General features: G+C 35.8%; 2 protein-coding genes and 1 long non-coding RNA gene across 3 annotated transcripts; all 3 read right to left on the reverse strand.

The window, feature by feature from the left end:
* Window positions 1-1,580: 1,580 nt before the first annotated feature.
* LOC131936134 (uncharacterized) lies at window positions 1,581-2,418 on the reverse strand. The gene is made up of 2 exons (XR_009386016.1): window positions 2,266-2,418; window positions 1,581-1,902 (listed from the first exon to the last, which is right to left on the reverse strand). It is a non-coding gene; the product is annotated as an uncharacterized LOC131936134 (long non-coding RNA).
* Window positions 2,419-2,722: 304 nt separating this feature from the next.
* LOC131936104 (DNA-directed RNA polymerase II subunit RPB1-like) lies at window positions 2,723-4,111 on the reverse strand. The gene has a single exon (XM_059292979.1). It carries the CDS (start codon window positions 4,109-4,111, stop codon window positions 2,723-2,725), a length of 1,389 nt encoding a protein of 462 aa, XP_059148962.1.
* Window positions 4,112-7,443: 3,332 nt separating this feature from the next.
* LOC131936127 (uncharacterized) lies at window positions 7,444-10,779 on the reverse strand. Its single transcript, XM_059293029.1, has 6 exons — window positions 10,686-10,779; window positions 9,894-10,195; window positions 9,037-9,195; window positions 8,207-8,899; window positions 7,892-8,050; window positions 7,444-7,724 (listed from the first exon to the last, which is right to left on the reverse strand). Exons 2-6 carry the CDS (start codon window positions 10,171-10,173, stop codon window positions 7,594-7,596), a joined length of 1,422 nt encoding a protein of 473 aa, XP_059149012.1. The 5' UTR covers window positions 10,174-10,195; window positions 10,686-10,779; the 3' UTR covers window positions 7,444-7,593.
* Window positions 10,780-20,026: the final 9,247 nt, after the last annotated feature.

Below are 20,026 nucleotides of genomic sequence, written 5' to 3' on the forward strand. Positions count from 1 at the left end.
TTTCCCACGACCTGGACTAGATAAGACTTGTTTATTGTGGGAAGTCTGTACACAGTATACACTAATGATTTATTGTTAGATCCAGTGGATAACTGTGTAAATTTGATGGGATGAGACTAATGGATAAATTTGTGTATATTTCATTGGTTAGAACCAAATGCTATGTTGTTGCCTAATTGTGCATAAATGTTGTTTTTTTTTCTTCTAATTTTTGGTAGCAAATTTACTGAGTGTCCGCTGTAGCGAGGTCATTGTTTGATCTGGTAATTTGTTCCAACACCAATTTTGTCTTATTGCAGACACATCTATATAGATCTACTCCAGGGTCTGTGTGTGGAAATCTAAATGTTTCAACGGTTTGTGTTCATGTTTTTAGACACTCCTAAGAAGGTCCATGGCAAAATGTTTATGCTATGAAAATAATCTTTTTTTTTTAATTATAATATGTAACATAGAATTTAGTATAAGTTGTCTATTAGCTTCTTTAATTATTTTTTTTTAATCTTTTATTTTTGTCATTCAATAGAGGTGCAAATATTTTTAAACTATGGCTCCATAGTTTAATAGACTATTGGATGATTGCCAATTGGAAATGCAAGCACAAAGTCTAGGCGGTAAGATGAGAAGTGCCAGATGTTGCCCGTGTATCAGACCCCCTCTCTCCACACAGCTGATGGACCCAAGGGACAGGACGTTACCTGTACAGCTTGGTATCAGCAATGTCACAGGAGCTGCCGCCGTAGTAAGTAATCTCATTACACTATGGGGCTTCACTCTCGTTTGATTTATCAGGTAAACATAGTGCATAAAGAAATGGGTAATACTTTTCAATCTATGTGACTAGGTCTTTGTGTCGTATTGTATTGTGTCGTATTATATCTGGTTGTGACGAATTATAGTGTGTATGGAGGTATAGGTAGATGGTCGGGGGGTTGTTGGTGGTGGAAGGTTGACAAGCACAGTATATGACTTGGGGTGGGGGTGCATGGGGATGGTATGTGCAAACTGATGGTAAAATTATTATACGTGGACTTTTACGCCGATTTATTTTATGTCAATTATTTAAACAAGTTTCTAGAGGCTTATTTAAAGAAAATATTGTATTTGAGCCAAACTTAATGATTGGTCTTTGTGTATTGTTAGGTGGAGGTGGAGTTGAAGATCACGGGATCGGGGTCAGTGGGGTGGGGGAGGGGGAGGGACATTATTTGGTGTGTGGTGGAAGGCTGAAATTTTGCTTTTGATATACGGTTTCCCGCGGAATTATTGTAAAAGATTACTGTTCAGTAAAGTCTACTTTTATCATAATCATAAACGTGTCGTGTCTTGTTTTGTTTTGTTTCCAATTGTAACCAAACTATTTGACGACGCCTATAATCTTTAAAAAAACGGATTGTCCATTTCCAGTTTTAAAACTAAATTAAAGGTATGAATAATATTGCCTAGCGTTGACTTCAGTATTTTCACTTGTCTGTTTGTGTTCTCCGGGTGATATGTTGTCATTTTTTAATCAGGCTCGTAAAATAATGTATTATATAGAATATTTGTATAGATACCACATCAAGTTCAACAAATTTCGTGCTAAGGAAGATTTATTTCAAACATAAAGATGAAACAAATGTCTCTTTAAAAAGGTATAACTAAAATCGATTATTAAAATTTGAATTGTATCGCTGAAGAAACGATACTTAGTGAGCTGTTCTCCCGGCCGACAAAATGGGCTTTTAAAAGGATGTTAATAGCCATAGAAGTTTCCATATTGACCGTAGGACTTGTCAGCTTGACCATAGGACTTGTCAGGTTGACCATAGGTGTTGCCAGATTGACCGTAGGAGTTTTCAGGTTGACCATAGGTGTTGTCAGATTTACCATAAGAGTTACTATATGAGCCATATGGTTTGTCTGAGAGAGAGAAAATTAGTCTACAATATAATATACAGATATTACTTGACAGATTATATATATATATATATATATATATATATATATATATATATATATATATATATATATATATATATATTTATATATACATATATATATATATATATATATATATATATATATATATATATATATATATATATATATATATATATATATATCGTGTCACTTATACAGATATTACAAGAAATAATATCACTTAGATAAAGTAACGTTTAAATGTAATGTGCAGAAGTCTTATAATATGCCATCGTAATTCCACCGTTTGCCACCCTTCACCACAGTATTTATTATAAGACGGGTGTTATAGACTGTACTCACTATTATAACAGTTGGGGTCTGGCTTGCATTGACCCTTCTCAAATCTGTAATAATCGTTACATTCGCGGTACAGAGCGGTGCCGTAGTAGCATTCGAAGTAGGCGTTACATTTTCCATACACACTGAAGGTCGTGCCGTCTGGCCTTTTGCTGCAGTCGTCTGCGGAAAGAATGCCACACCAAGGTCATGCATACGGGGAAGGTATAGTTGGGTGGTAAAACTTACAACTGCTAACCCGAAAGTCTCGAGTTCGGATTTCGGGCTCCCGGTAGAACGTCCCTGAGGCCACCCAGTTTTAATGAGTACCTGACTCACGTTATAAGCAAAGGCGGCTGGACATAAAGCAAACCGAACTATCTCCCTGTATGCCGAATTCATTGAAACACATAAACTCTACTTCATCTATCCCATGTGTCTTTGACACGAACGGAAAATATGATGATGTAGATGATACTGATCATACTGTAATTCTAAACATGGCTAGTTGAATAAAGATCAAATGTAATGTGTACTTACAAACTCCAGCAACATGGTATTTGTTACCATAAGCCGTCTGGTAGTAGCTGGTTGGTTGGTTGGCTGGGGGTTGGCTGCCGTAGGAAGACTGGCTGGGCTTGGTCGGGTTGGAGGGGTTGTACTGGGGTTGGGATGGGGAGCTTGATCCGCTTTGTTTGTAGGATGGTTGGCTAGGGGTGTTTGGAGATGGTTGGCTAGTGGTGTTTGTGGATGGCTGGCTAGTGGTGTTTGTTGGTGGTTGGCTAGTGGTGTTTGTAGATGGTTGGCTAGTGGTGTTTGTGGATGGTTGGCTAGTGGTGCTTGGGGTGTAGGATGTTTGGTTGGCAGAGCTTGGAGATGGTTGGTTAGCTGGGCTTGGAAATGGTTGGCTAGCTGGGTTTGGGGATGGTTGGCTAGATGGGCTTGGGGTGTAGGCTGGTTGGCTAACAAATCTTGAGGTGTAATATGGCTGGCTGACAGAGCTTGAGATGTAAGATGGCTGGTTGAAAGAGCTTGGGGTGTAAGATGGTTGGCTGACGAATCTTGAGGTATATGACTGTTGGCCAGATGAGCTATATTGGGAGCTGTAACTCGGCACCAAGAGGGATGGGTAATTTATAGCGTAGCTTCCCCCGTAGCTTGATGGTGTGTTGTAGTTGTTGTAGTTAGACGAACCATAGGAGTTGGACACATACGACGGTCTGGGGTTGAAGTACTGACCAGTTAGGTATTGGTTGCTGTTGTCATAACTATTAGAACTGGGATAGCTGCCATAGGCCTGACCGCCATACACTCCAGATGGCTGACCACCATAAATGCCAGATGGCTGACCACCATACACGCCAGATGACTGACCACCATACACGCCAGATGACTGACCACCATACACGCCAGATGACTGACCACTATACACGCCAGATGACTGACCACCATACACGCCAGATGGCTGACCACCATACACGCCAGATGACTGACCGTCATACACGCCAGATGACTGACCACCATACAAGCCAGATGACTGACCACCATACACGCCAGATGACTGACCACCATACACGCCAGATGACTGACCACTATACACGCCAGATGACTGACCACCATACACGCCAGATGGCTGACCACCATACACGCCAGATGACTGACCGTCATACACGCCAGATGACTGACCACCATACAAGCCAGATGACTGACCACCATACACGTTAGACGACTGACCATCATACAAGCCAGATGACTGACCACCATACACGCCAGATGACTGACCACCATACACGCCAGATGACTGACCACCATACTGGGCACGTGCGACAGCCAGACAGGCGAGCGCGATGATCATCTTGATGTGAGCCATGGTCTCGGTCTCTTCTGTTGTCTGGTGAAATAAAAAAAATAAGTTTTGGTTTGAAAATATTTTGTTGTAGTTAAACATTACTAAAACTGTAAAACAATTTAATTAATTAGTAATCTGTGTTTATCAAAAACTAAGGGATGGCGTGATCGGGCGGGTGAACGAAAAATTTCTAATTCCAAAAGTTTCTAGTTCGAATCCCAGGTAGATCATACTCGTTAGCTGGGGACAGCAACCCAACTAGCAGAGGTAATTCCAAAATCAAACAACTGCTGCCTTGCAGATTATTTTTTAACGGACAAAGGATATGGAAGCAAATTTTAAAGGAAATCAGATTGAAGTCGAATTCAACGGCCTACATGGTGCATTACATGTTAATTGTAATACTTGATGGTGTTGGAGGCAATCCCCTCAATATTTACAATTAAATTGATTCATATTTGTCGTGCTTCGTGCCAACAAATTTCACTTTCTTTTATCGGACCGGTCACTTCCAAACTTGAAGTGGAGGTCAGTAGCAATTGTGTATTCATTTGGAAATAAATACCACAATATCCACTAATTTAATTAATATTATGAACAAGTATACTGTTTTACTTTGTTTGTAGAGGATTATATAAACTTGTATAGGTTATTTCACATTTAGAGATGTGCATACCACTTTCAACATTTTTTACAATTCCTAATAACATTTTATAATCATATATTCATATAAATTTTAAAAAATAATATATATATACATATATATATATATATATATATATATATATATATATATATATATATATATATATATATATATATATATATATATATATATGTATACATATATATATATAATATGTAACGATGCACTTACTACAATGCCTCCTACGCTACCAGCAAGCAACGAGTGATGCCAGATGTCAGATGTCAGATGTCAGTTGTCGGTCACTCTATATAGCATTTGACCAGCCTTGTTGCTGTCATTCAAATGATTTAAAAAACCATTTAGATGAAATATTGTTCAAAAAATCGAATATCGCCGGCTTTGGGATTGGGTTTTAGACATTTGTTTCTATTTATTTAACAATGAAAAAACATTAACTTATTGTGCCACTCGGAAAAATACATTAGAAAAAGATCTAAAGATTAACAAGTTACTCTTTATAGTAGAAAATACTCGTTATGTTCAGAAAAAGCAGATGATATCTTTCTTGGGTGACAATATTAATGATGTGCAAAACCCAGTGCAATTTGAGTTTGGAAAATTAATGTACTTTCACCGATTTATACAAATGAGGGCAGGTATAGCACACGTCTTGGCAGGTAGATTTTTTCTTTTGGCTTAATTAAACTCTTTTGTTTTTATTTTACAAGCTGAATTATCCGAAGTATACGACATATCGGTATTATATATATATATATATATATATATATATATATATATATATATATATATATATATATATATATATAGGTATGCTACCTTTTGGTATGTTACATAAGGATGTGCTACATACGGGTTATGTTACATATGGGTGAATTACATGTGATATACGGGTATGTTACATATGGGTATGTTACACATATGAGATGGTTCAGTCTTAAACAGTTCATACATTAAGTTTACATCTTATAACACTATACACATTAATGCACAAAAATATATCGGCAATTTATAAAAGTGTATATTAATAAGGTTACAAAGACAGAAATGTATTCTTTTTTCTTTAAATTGCACGTCAAATTTTTTTCGCAGAAACCTTTTCGAAAGTATCTCATCAAGTCCCCAAAGTTTTATGGCACAAGGATGAACGGTTTCGAACCGCATCCGACTTTTAATTTTTAAATACCGTATATTGAGAAAAATCTCAACCTCCCGGGGCACCGCCCTTGCGAAATTATTTTTTTACAGAAACCTCCCCTTTATTGTTCTAATCAACAACTTCCCAAAGTTTCATGGCGATCAGATGTGCCGTATTTAGAGAAAGAAACAAATCGCGCCTTGCCGGGACGACACCCCTGTGAAATTTTTCTCGCCCAAATCTCTGAACAACTTCACAAAGTTTCATGGCGATCGTATGAAAGGTGTAGTGATGCATAAAAGACAGACACACACACACACACACACAGAGAGAGTTGTATCATAAATCACAAACACTGTTTTCATATAATACATTAAGAGTTAATTCTTTTAAGAACTAAAATTCGAAAGATTTAATGAAATATGTGTATCGAACTGTATTAGGATTGTAATTATTTCCCTACATTTGATCGCTGACCTCAATTACTTTTTAAAAATGTATCTCGATGTTTAATAGAACACATATAAAAGTTATGTATAACAACAAGCAAATATACTGAAAATAAGAAAAGAATACTAATTTGCTTGCTTTTATAAAAGCGTTTGTCGCTAAAATATGTATAAGATCTCATGAGCGACCAAATTAAAGAACTAGCCGTACCGGCCAGGCCTTGCACTGGCATTTGAGATAAAAGTTATTTGTAAACGGCCGTGACTTATGTGCTATTTAAGCATCATATACCATGCGCAACCTGGTATTTGGGAGTTTATAAGTTTATCTATTAAGGGCATTCTTAATGTACAAAAAGATGTTAGTTTGATCATAATTGTGGGGATACAATTTTACCTGATGTCTGAATATATGAAGGGTAACTGCTTTAACTTGCCGCACTATAAAGAAGGCTATAAGAGCAACCTTTTTTTTTTCAAAAAGTTGACTGAGCAGGTTTTGCATGTGGCCTCCTCAAATGGCAGTTATTGTATATGGTTTAACTTTCACAATTATTTGAATATCAAGTATAATAAATTTTAAAGGATTTTTCTCTTTTATTTAAACTTCGTTATTGTTCAAGATGACTTAAATAATTAAAAACTACATTTATTTACATTTAATTTGATTAAAATTTTTTGTCAAAACTAATCGGTAGCCTAGAAAATGATTTGAGAAAAAATGCGCTTGTTTTTAAATGGCTACGTTCTCATGTGCGACCAAAGTTTGTATTAAAGAAAACAAATTAGTTTTATTTTCTTGTTTTTAGTGTCTTTAAAAGCGTGTTGCTATAAAGCTTTTTTATTTTTATTTTATTATCTTGTTATTTCTCTTCTTAGTATTAAATATAGTAATTTTTAAATACATTTTAATGACTAATTGTCATTTTAATTATATTAAAAATTAGATATTCTTGCATTGTCATACAAGATCAACTGTGACAAATTACAGTTCAATCGGACAATGGGAAGTGGGTTAAATTAAGACTCCAAGATTTGCGGATTCACACACGCACACAAACATAGGGAGCACGCTAAATAAAAGCCTTTAAAAAGATGATTAATTTTTTGAAAATAATTTATTGATGCCTTAACACAGCAGATCTTGACACTGTCTAATGGACGTTTATAAAACGTTAGTCACTTGTAGCGTGAATGTCTTTGGCTTCTATCTTCATCATCATCGTCCCGTCTTGCAGTTTGCTGTCGTTTAATAACCTGAGCTACCGTAGTTGCTTGATGAGCCGTAGTTGCTTCCGGATGAGCCGTAGTTGCTACCGGATGAGCCGTAGTTGCTACCGGATGAGCCATAAGATGAGCCGTAGCTGACTACTGGGGCAACTGGAAAAAAATCGATTTATTAGACTTATGATAATTGTGTAAAACAAAGCGATAGTTATAGATTTATCAAAATTCATGCGTCAACAATCATTTAACTTTTCTAAACACAACCGGTGGAGATAGTGGCATCTAAACCAGGTAAACATTAGCAAGGCTGAGACACTGACCATATTTGCAGGACTGGTCGGGCACACATTTGCCGTTCTCGAATCTGTAGTAGTCATCACACTGGCGGTAGAGGGCCTCGCCGTAAACGCAGACGTAGTAGCCGTAGCAAGCGTAGGGGATGGAGTAGGTCTTACCATCATCATTGTAACCACAGTTGTCTGGGGGGAGATACAATTTGAGGCTTTAAATCACGTTTTAGATGTGTATAAATAAACCTATAGTTTATATAGCTCCTATGAGAGGTTGTAGTGTTTTAATAATGGAATAAACTAAGCGAGGCAAGAAGACAAACAAAAACCGAACTGGGTACTTACAGACGCCGTTGTTATCGTATGAACTGGAGCTGTAGCTGTTTGATTGGCTACCATAGTTTCCACCGTAGGTGTTTCCAGAGCCGTAGGAGGAACCAGAGCCGTATGAGCTACCGGATGGAGCATAGGTGTTGCTGGATGAGCCGTATGAGCTACCGGATGGAGCATAGGTGTTGCTGGATGAGCCGTATGAGCTACCGGATGGTGCATAGGTGTTGCTGGATGAGCCGTATGAGCTACCGGATGGAGCATAGGTGTTGCTGGATGAGCCGTATGAGCTACCGGATGGAGCATAGGTGTTGCTGGATGAGCCATAGGATGATCCAGATCCGTATGAGCTGCCGGATGGAGCATAGGTGTTGCTGGATGAGCCGTATGAGGAACCAGATCCGTATGAGTTTCCGGATGAGCCGTATGAGCTACCGGATGGAGCATAGGTGTTGCTGGATGAGCCGTATGAGCTACCGGATGGAGCATAGGTGTTGCTGGATGAGCCGTATGAGGAACCAGATCCATATGAGTTTCCAGATGAGCCGTATGAGCTACCGGATGGAGCATAGGTGTTGCTGGATGAGCCGTATGAGGAACCAGATCCGTATGAGTTTCCGGATGAGCCGTATGATCCAGAGCCGTATGAGTTTCCGGATGAGCCGTATGAGCTACCATAAGAATTGTCGTAGCTTACAACTGGAGCAACTGAAGAAAAAAACACGAGCCCACGTTAATTGAAACTTTCGTATTTAGCACAAATCTACGAGTACTAGACTGAGTTACTATGCGCACGTAAAGCGCAGTAGATCACCACACCACTCAACCAGCAGAATGATACTCACCATATTTGCAGTATTTGTCGGGCACACATTTGCCAGCCTCGAACCTGTAGTAGTCATTGCACTGACGGTAGAGAGCCTCACCGTAGTAGCACTCGAAATATCCGTAGCAAGCACCGACGATGGCGTAGGTTTTGCCGTCATCGTTTTGGCCGCATGGGTCTGGTTAAATACAAAAAATTATAAAGTTGTCACTACACTATGCTTTACCCTACTTTAGTGGGGTTTGATTTAGAAACCTGCGCTAAATTATACTTGTTTACTGATGTGAAAGATTAATTATTAAATGTTACAATTAAAAATAAATTGTTCTTCTCCGACAATACTCTATTATACATGAGAGTAAACTGTGTAGTAGGCCTATCTATATACTACTGAAAGCGAAAAGTTTTATGTTGGAAAATGCACAGTGGGAAATCATAACACATGCGATTGGTTCTAATTCATTATTATTAGTTTGGCGTTAGCTTTAATAATTTGTTAATTTATTATTGAAATGAGGTTCGAACTCATTATATAAATAAATCGATGTTTTTAAAAGACTAAAAAAAAATATGACGTCATGTATGGTTGCCCCCCCCCCCCCTCCCCCCGAAATCCACAGTCATCCAATGATAACGGGTAGTCCAGTATAATTTAATAAACTAAACTTACTCCAAGAAATATCTTCATTTAGTCTAAAAGAAAGTTGAATGTCAAATAATATTTCATCAACTTACAACTACTTTAGTCACAGTGTAATATCAAATATTATTTCATCAACTTGCATCTACTTTAGTCACAGTGTAATATCAAATATTTCATCAACTTACATCTACTTTAGTCACCGTGTAATATCAAATAATATTTCATCAACTTACATCTGCCCAAGTTGTAGTCAGCTCCATATGATTGGCTACCGTAGGAGTTGCCGCCGTAGTTGTTGGATTGTGAGGAGTAGCTAGGGACAGAGTAGGTGGGGTAGCTCTGGGCGTAGCTGCTTCCGTAGTTGGAGGGACTGGAACCGTAGTTGCTACCACTGGAGTAGGACTGGCTACCGCTGGGGTAGGACTGGCTACCGGAGTAGCTCTGAGAACCGCCGTACTGGGCACGTGCGACAGCCAGACAGGCGAGCGCGATGATCATCTTGATGTGAGCCATTGTCTCGGTCTTTTCTGCTGTCCTGAGAACATAGCAGATCATGAGTTTACTTAGGCAGATGACAATATTACAGAGACAGGCAGATCACAATATTACATAGACAGGCAGATGACAATATTACATAGAGAGGCAGATCAAAATTTTACTTAGTTAGATAGGCAAGCTAAAACATTTTCGTTACAAACTTAATTTGAACACTTCTGTTGAAAAATATTTTAGCAATATCTACCGTCCCTAACACAGGGTCATCAATTAGGTTTGTTTCACACGCTAATTAATTAACAAGTTTGAAAGACTCTTTCCAAGCCAATTGAGAAAATGTACCTTAAGACTTCAGAAGATTTATCTTTTGACTCAAATAAAAAAAAGCTTATTAAATTTCCAGGAGACGTATTATATGATTCAAATCCGAATTCCCATATTAAGACTCTAAACAGCTTATGGCAGTACTCTAAAAGACTTATCATAGTACTCTAAAAGACTTATCCTAAAACTTTCTCTAGCTGACTTACCTTTGAGTGCACTCAGAAACACAGGAACGGAGAATGATGAACACTGACCGAAGACAATCGCTTTTATAGTCTCATTCGGTAATTAATCTTGGCGAGTCGCTGTCAGCAAATCTCCTATCATCTTCATCACCGAGATTAGCTTAAATCCAAAATAAATTTCTTTTATATTTTTAGCCGGCTGAAATTAATTCAGTTTTTAAATTCACTTGCCGGATCTGCAATTGAAATTAATTTAGAAAAAGACTTAGCAAACTAAACTGTATGTCGAAGTGGGCAATTCTGTTCTAATCGTAAGGAAAAGATGGTCGTATTCTTTTAATTTACTTTAGGAAAACACTGTAAAATGTAACATACATACTTAGAACTTGATTTAAACAATGTATAAAGTAGGTACACTATTTTGGGTGGAGTTGCTTGGTGGAGCTACAACACGGAGGTTTTATGTGTGGTTTTTATTGAAAAATTAATGGATTATAAAAGAAAGTTGTAGTACAAATGTTTAGACAACTTGATGTTGATTTTGTCAGGAATAGTGTAATCTGTGGTGTAATCTGTAGTGTAATCTGTATTGCATCAACAAATTAAAGCAATCTAGTTAGAAATTCATAGATTGTTTAGTGGTTTCTTTTTAAATGGGGGGTGGGGGCGGCGACTCATAAATTGTTTAGTGGTTTCTTTTTAAATGGGCGGCAACTCATAGATTGTTTTAGTTGTTTCACTTTAAAAGTGATGCAACTCTAAGTTTATGTTCATTTGTTGGTTGCTAAAAAATACCTTTTTTTAAATCTCAAAAACATCATTGTTTATTTTTATTTTAAGCAGCATGGAAAATAATATTTGAAAATATAATTTATATTTGTATTTTATTATTTCCAATATTAGGTTTATAAATCACTTTTAAATGGCTGGTTGAATAAATTAAATTCAATGTCCAAATCATCCTTATTGATCATAATGATTTGTGTGTTAGTTCAAAATTCGCTATTTCGCATTAATATTTCAAATAATTAATTACAAATTTCTGATCTTATCGCAGCGCTAAAAACTGAACTCAACTTTGAATCGGCCGATAGATTTCACTGACTGATGCTGATCTCATCACGTGACTGGCCAACTATCAACCCTGGAGAACGGTTCTCAAAATCTATTACATCACATTTTTGTTGCTAGATTAGTACCACCACATTTCGTTGATGTAAAGGAAAACCACATTCTCCTTGGTTTAGTGTGTTAGTGCATTTTATTTTTAATTGAAGTATTTTTACATTCCCTGATAGATAATGCTTGTGTAGATTATTATCCTGAATATAAGTGTAATTAGGGGGAGGGTGTTTTGTTAAGTTTTTTATTCTAGATAAAAATGTAATCAAAAGAGGAGGTTTTGTAAAGTTTATTTGATTGTCTCAAACGGAAGTCAATATCTACTCTGAATATTAAGCCAATTGTTAGTCATTTTTTTTTGTTAAAATATAATATAATATACTAATGGTTTAGGTTTCAAATTTTAATGGCAAATTTATAATTGACCAACTATTTTTCCCTTAAAAATTCGATGACCATTATATAACCACAGGCCAACCATCTCTGCCTCAAAATTTGGTGGCCATAATACAACAATGGGCCAACCTATTCAGCCTCAAAATTTGGTGGCCATAATACAACAATGAGCCAACCAATTCTGGCTAAAAATTTGGTGGCCATAATACAACAATGGGCCAACCGTTTCACCCTCAGACATTGTGCCCGACCCTGACACGTGATCAAATCCACAGGTGAAACAAGAACAAGATAAATCGAACGCCTGTGACACAAAGGCCGCCCTGGGCGCTGGGCTCATGTAAATCCCAGAATAAAATAAGAGGCTGATCTATGCTTCAAACCACACCTAATTTCTCATCATACTTGGCACACATTTTGAAAATCGGATTACATTTTAACACAAAATCGTTATCAGATTTTTGTGTGAACCGTATGCTAGGTAAAGAAACCCTGGGGCTATTTCTCCTGGACGCACCCCTCCACCCCCTCCCACACCTCAGCCTAAAGCCCAACAACCTGTCGAGACCTAGACATACCGTATATAAGGCCTTTGGTGCATGGCTCTACGCCTTTCTGCTCCTGAACCTGTTGCATCCCTTTTAAGCTCTGGACCTTTCAGCTCCTCAGCTCATTAAATCAATTTTAAGCTCTCGAGCTTTCTTGTTCTGAACTTAATTAATAAATTTTAAGCTCTCGAACTTTCTTATTCTGAACCCAATTCATACATTTTAAGCTCTCGAAGTTTCTTGTTCTGAACTTAATTAATAAATTTTAAGCTCTCGAGCTTTCTCGTTCTGAGCCCAATTAATCAATTTTAAGATCTTGACGCTGAGCTCCTTCAATAAGATTTACAGTAGACCTTACAGGCAGCTGTTTCTTCCTCTATAAAAAAAAAAAACATCCACATTTTTAACTATCAAGCACCATTTTACAACTAAAATACTTTTTTTTTTAAAAATTACAACAAAATGTTATTTAATTTTATTTCAATATCAGGTCTTACCGTCTCGGTGTCAACATGCAATCAACTCTTCACCCAACTCTACACCACCAGTAAGGCAAGATATGCATCGATTACATTTTGACAATAATTAAAAAGTTACAGTGATTGTTTAATGAACTAGTTTGTTTAAGTTTTCATTGATAGGTTTATAAATAGAACATTTTTACATAAAACTTGTTGGAGAGGCCATCGTATTACTGTGACCTTCACCTTCGGCTCTTCCTACCATCAACATATAAAAGTGAATGTAATTTTTTTTTTTTAATATGTTCCAAAACTGACTCCTATAAAATAAGTAAAATACATATATTTTCAGTAAGAATCAGGAGATCTGGGTATAGATAAACAATTTTGAAATGAAGGCCTGCGCTTCATTGCTCTGGCGAATATTTTATTGGATTTAGGCTTTTTTTTTAAAGTTAATTTTAGCATTAAACGCCTCATTTCCAAATATGGATCACATTGATAGCATTTACTTTAAAGTTCCGCTTGACCTAGATACATAAACAGGTCGCCACGATAACCATCAATATTGCACTTTTTACACACACCCATTCCCCCTGGATAGAACGGTAACGATCTAGTCCCAGCTAAAAGTACACACGTTCGATCATCGTTCACCCCAAAATCGTCGGCCAAGAAACACCACAGTCAGCGTTTTTTGAGTTCATTCATGGGTTAAAGCAAATCTTACAAATCAATTTTACTGCAGAGTTTCTTTCAATGGTAGGGGAATTAAACATTGGCAGATAATTTCTAAGTTCAGTATTGATTTTCTTTTTAATTTCTAGCTTTCTGTGGGTTTTTTTATGTTTTTTTTCTTGGCATAAAATTAAACATCAGAAAGAAAGCTAAAAGTATTTTATATTCTTACATTGACCTGACATGACCTAATGACCTTCTTACTCGCCCACCCGCATCCCGTCCCCACACCAGTCATTGCCCCAGACCACGTCTGTCCACACAGATCATGACGACCTCCACCAGACGACCTCCCCTCCCCCCCCCCCCCAACACTCCCACAACACTCCCCTTCGTTATATTAAAAGAATGTTTTCCTTTTTTACTTTCTGGTATATACGAAGTATAAAGAAAGTCTTGTAATCGTGCAAAAAAAAAATTCGAGATTTTTGCAAATCTCGACGTTTTACATCTCACTGATACGGAAAAACATAATTTTGCAATCTTGTCCGTATGTCTGTGTGTCCGTGTGTGTGTGTGTGTGTGTCCGTGTGTAAACACGATAACTTGAGTACCGTTACAGCTAGGTTGATGAAATTTCATATACAAGTATTATATCAAAATCGTAGATCCGTATCAACTTTTGAGCGATTTCGGATAACCGGAAGTGGTACTTTTTCTACTTTGAATTTTTCAAAAGCCTATAACTTGAGTACTATTTCAGATAGATAAATGAAATTTCACATGTAAGTAAAAGATCTAATTCTCTACCTTCTGTTAAATTTTGAGTAATTTCCGTTGACCGGAAGTAGTACTTTACGCTACTTCCGATTTCTCAAAAAACTCATGTAAATTTATAAAGTACTAATACTATTGCGCACTATTATACACACTTTTATTAGGCGTTCGCTTGGTGCGCAATTGTTTTTTACTGAGATTCTATTCTATTTTTACAAGCTTTTATTTAACTCACTTCCTCGTCAGTCTGTCGTCAGTCGTCAGTCTAGACGGAAACGCAGGAGTGAAAATTCGGACAGTTCTACTTGACCGACACGATTCACAGTTGGCACGTGGGTCAAGACATGAAGACAATGCAATCTGAAACTAAATTTGACTTAATTGGATGCCTAATTAATTTTTTATGAATTAATAAAAATTTGGACCGAATTAGTAGGCATGTCTAGCCAACCACACCACACGCGTCATCAGCTTCAATAGCTTCAATGGCTGCGTTCAAAAACCATTGCGCGCCTACTGAACGTGATGTTCAGTAGGCGCGCAATGGTTTTTAGTCATGTAACTCTATTGTAAATAAAACATGTAAAGTACTGAAAAAAAAATTCATAAAAAACGTTTTAATAACAAGCTTTTATGTAATGATGCACTAAAAAGTAGAAAATAAATTATAGACTACTATTTAAATAACTATAAAGAAAAGCGTGGGTGTCTTCCTTAACATTACTAAAGGTATCCAATAGATACTAAAGTGACCCACGCTTTTCTTTATAGTTATTTAAATAGTAGTCTATAATTTATTTTCTACTTTTTAGTGCATCATTACATAAAAGCTTGTTATTAAAACGTTTTTTATGAATTTTTTTTACAAGCTTTTATTTAACTCACTTCCTCGTCAGTCTGTCTGTCGTCAGTCGTCAGTCTAGACGAAAACGCAGGAGTGAAAATTCGGACAGTTCTACTTGACCGATACGATTCAAAGTTAGCACGTGGGTCAAGACATGAAGACAATGCAATCTGAAACTAAATTTGACTTAATTGGATGCCTACTTAATTTTTTATTAATTAATTAAAATTTGGACCGAATTAGTAGGCATGTCTAGCCAACCACACCACACGCGTCATCACCTTCAATAGCTGCGCCATCAGGTAATGGCTGCGTTCAAAAACCATTGCGCGCCTACTGAACGTGATGTTCAGTAGGCGCGCAATGGTTTTTAGTCATGTAACTCTATTGTAAATAAAACATGTAAAGTACTGAAAAAAAATTTCATAAAAAACGTTTTAATAACAAGCTTTTATGTAATGATGCACTAAAAAGTAGAAAATAAATTATAGACTACTATTTAAATAACTATAAAGAAAAGCGTGGGTGTCTTCCTTAACATTAGTAAAGGTATCCAATAGATACTAAAGTGACCCACGCTTTTCTTTATAGTTATTTAAATAGTAGTCTATAATTTATTTTCTAATTTTTAGTGCATCATTACATAAAAGCTTGTTATTAAAACGTTTTTTATGAAATTTTTTTTACAAGCTTTTATTTAACTCACTTCCTCTGTCGACAGTCTGTCTGTCTAGACGGAAACGCAGGAGTGAAAATTCGGACAGTTCTACTTGACCGATACGATTCACAGTTGGCACGTGGGTCAAGACATGAAGACAATGCAATCTGAATCTAAATTTGACTTAATTGGATGCCTAATTAATTTTTTATGAATTAATTAAAATTTGGACCGAATTAGTAGGCATGTCTAGCCAACCACACCACACGCGTCATCACCTTCAATAGCTGCGCCATCACGTAATGGCTGCGTTCAAAAACCATTGCGCGCCTACTGAACGTGATGTTCAGTAGGCGCGCAATGGTTTTTAGTCATGTAACTCTATTGTAAAAAAAACATGTAAAGTACTGAAAAAAAAATTCATAAAAAACGTTTTAATAACAAGCTTTTATGTAACAATGCACTAAAAAGTAGAAAATAAATTATAGACCACTATTTAAATAACTATAAAGAAAAGCGTGGGTGTCTTCCTTAACATTAGTAAAGGTATCCAATAGATACTAAAGTGACCCACGCTTTTCTGTATAGTTATTTAAATAGTAGTCTATAATTTATTTTCTACTTTTTAGTGCATTGTTACATAAAAGCTTGTTATTAAAACGTTTTTACAAGCTTTTATTTAACTCACTTCCTCGTCATTCTGTCTGTCGTCAGTCGTCAGTCTAGACGGAAACGCAGGAGTGAAAATTCGGACAGTTCTACTTGACCGATACGATTCACAGTTGGCACGTGGGTCAAGACATGAAGACACTGCAATCTGAAACTAAATTTGACTTAATTGGATGCCTAATTAATTTTTTATGAATTAATAAAAATTTGGACCGAATTAGTAGGCATGTCTAGCCAACCACACCACACGCGTCATCACCTTCAATAGCTTCAATGACTGCTTTCAAAAACCATTGCGCGCCTACTGAACGTGATGTTCAGTAGGCGCGCAATGGTTTTTAGTCATGTAACTCTATTGTAGATAAAACATGTAAAGTACTGGAAAAAAAATTCATAAAAAACGTTTTAATAACAAGCTTTTATGTAATGATGCACTAAAAAGAAGAAAATAAATTATAGACTACTATTTAAATAACTATAAAGAAAAGCGTGGGTGTCTTCCTTAACATTAGTAAAGGTATCCAATAGATACTAAAGTGACCCACGCTTTTCTTTATAGTTATTTAAATAGTAGTCTATAATTTATTTTCTTCTTTTTAGTGCATCATTACATAAAAGCTTGTTATTAAAACGCTTTTTATGCATTTTTTTTTATGAATTTTTTTTACAAGCTTTTATTTAACTCACTTCCTCTGTCGTCAGTCTAGACGGAAACGCAGGAGTGAAAATTCGGACAGTTCTACTTGACCAATACGATTCACAGTTGGCACGTGGGTCAAGACATGAAGACAATGCAATCTGAAACTAAATTTGACTTAATTGGATGCCTAATTAATTTTTTATGAATTAATAAAAATTTGGACCGAATTAGTAGGCATGTCTAGACAACCACACCACACGCGTCATCACCTTCAATAGCTGCGCCATCACGTAATGGCTGCGTTCAAAAACCATTGCGCGCCTACTGAACGTGATGTTCAGTAGGCGCGCAATGGTTTTTAGTAATGTAACTCTATTGTAAATAAAACATGTAAAGTACTGGAAAAAAAAATTCATAAAAAACGTTTTAATAACAAGCTTTTATGTAATGATGCACTAAAAAGTAGAAAATAAATTATAGACTACTATTTAAATAACTATAAAGAAAAGCGTGGGTGTCTTCCTTAACATTAGTAAAGGTATCCAATAGATACTAAAGTGACCCACGCTTTTCTTTATAGTTATTTAAATAGTAGTCTATAATTTATTTTCTACTTTTTAGTGCATCATTACATAAAAGCTTGTTATTAAAACGTTTTTTATGAATTTTTTAAAAGTTTCAGTATTTAAAATGGATTAAAGATCATAACTATATCCCCAGCAGTAGCGTACGCAGGGGGGGAGCAGGGGGAGCGGCCACTCCCCCTATGGCCATTTTCAGCAAAGTGGCGCCTTTTTGGAAACTTTTTAAACTCTAAGTTTTAAACAATGATATTTGTTAAAAAATATTTTTGGTCGGCACATCTATGTAAATCACAAGATTTCTTTTCATGCAGCAATTAAGCATTTTTGTACTAGTCTAGTAGTGTCTACGTTTACAACACGTATTAACAGCTGCATCAGTTTGCCATTCTAAAAATAACCATTACGATGCATTGCAATGTTTAAAAAACCTTTACGGGTAGTACTACTAGGCAAGTGGGGTGTTAAGTTTAAGGCAACTGTATTTGCTTACGAATAATTGAATTAGAAAATGTTATACATAAAACTTCACATATAATTACTTTGTATAGACAGTTTGAATCGTGTGATCAATTAAAAAAAAATTACAATACAGAAATAAATACAACTGATGTGGCACCTCTATTTAAATTTACTTATGAGCAAACTGCGTAGTGGTGGGGAAATTTTGACAAGGTCAAAAACGTAATCACGATGAAGTAGTAGTATTCTTACAGTTTGGACGATAGTGATTTACGATTACAAATTATATGAAACAGTTACAACCCCCTCCCTATTTCTGTAATATGTATTTGTGTAATATATATTTGTGTAATATATATGTATGTTTAGAACAGTCATCTAAAAACTGACGCTATGTTCACTCTGAGTTGGTTATCTCCACCCCCCCCCCCCAACACACACACACCCCACCACCGCAATTGTGTAGAGCGATATTAATGTCACACCTAGGTATACACTGGGTTGGATAATTGACCTAAAGTGACCGGACAGTGGTGAATGAAGTTGAACCCCCCCCCCCCCAACCCACCCCGAACTGATCTGTTAAGTACATGTAGAAAAACGCGTAATGATGTACCAAAGTAACATGCCGCCAGAAAATTAGCTTTTTAAACGTAAAACTCTGTAAATATTGTTTTTGTAATTACCAGTAAAAATGTGTGATCAATACAGTGATCTATTCCATACCTATAACTATGTTCAAAATGATCTTTAAAAAACACAAAGAAGCAGTGGTTAATTAAAAATATATGATCTGAACTAAAAGACAAATGTTTAGTTAAATATAGGCTGTAATTCGGAGGCTTTTTTTTTATTACATCGAAACGTGTGGTTTTATACCAACTCTGATTTTAAAAACTGTGATTATGCTGTAATACTTTAGCATTTATGATGACGATATATTAAATTCTGATTATAGACAAAAACATTTTGTAAACTAGAATAGTGTTAAACAATTTCATTATATTCTAAAGTAATTATTTATTTGTTTTGACATTTATGATTAAATTTGTAGATATATACATATTTATATTAAGAGAGTGATTATTTCCCCTATTTCACTTGTCTTAAATAATTTCTCAGGAATTATTATGTAAGAAATTTTTTTTTACAAGAATTACAAAACAGATTGTGATACGTTCATTGTTTTTGGTTGTAGTGTGTGTATATTTTTTTTAGATTGATACAATTTTTGTTTGTCGGCCTACATTGTGTGTTTTTTCTTATTTCTTCAGAGTGCTACTTTCAATTTATTTTACATCATAGCGAAGTAATAACATACAGCTAGTAATTATATATATATATATATATATATATATATATATATATATATATATATATATATATATATATATATATATATATATATATATATATATATATATATATATATATATATATATATATATATATATATATATATATAATACACGTATATAGAACGTGTTAAAAATTCGGCGCCTTTTTTTTGCTCTTTTCGCTCCCCC

Source organism: Physella acuta, unplaced genomic scaffold (genome assembly GCF_028476545.2).
Source record: "Physella acuta isolate Inbredline_101_S28 unplaced genomic scaffold, ASM2847654v3 ptg000168l, whole genome shotgun sequence".
NCBI classification, from domain to species: Eukaryota; Metazoa; Mollusca; class Gastropoda; family Physidae; genus Physella; species Physella acuta.

Coding starts and splice junctions, on each gene's coding strand:
- LOC131936104 (XM_059292979.1), bottom strand. CDS start 4,111: ATGGCTCACATCAAGATGATCATCGCGCTCGCCTGTCTGGCTGTCGCA.
- LOC131936127 (XM_059293029.1), bottom strand. CDS start 10,173: ATGGCTCACATCAAGATGATCATCGCGCTCGCCTGTCTGGCTGTCGCA. Junction 8,900..9,036: donor CGACAAATACTGCAAATATG/GTGAGTATCATT, acceptor TTTTTTCTTCAG/TTGCTCCAGTTGTAAGCTAC. Junction 8,051..8,206: donor ATACGATAACAACGGCGTCT/GTAAGTACCCAG, acceptor ATCTCCCCCCAG/ACAACTGTGGTTACAATGAT.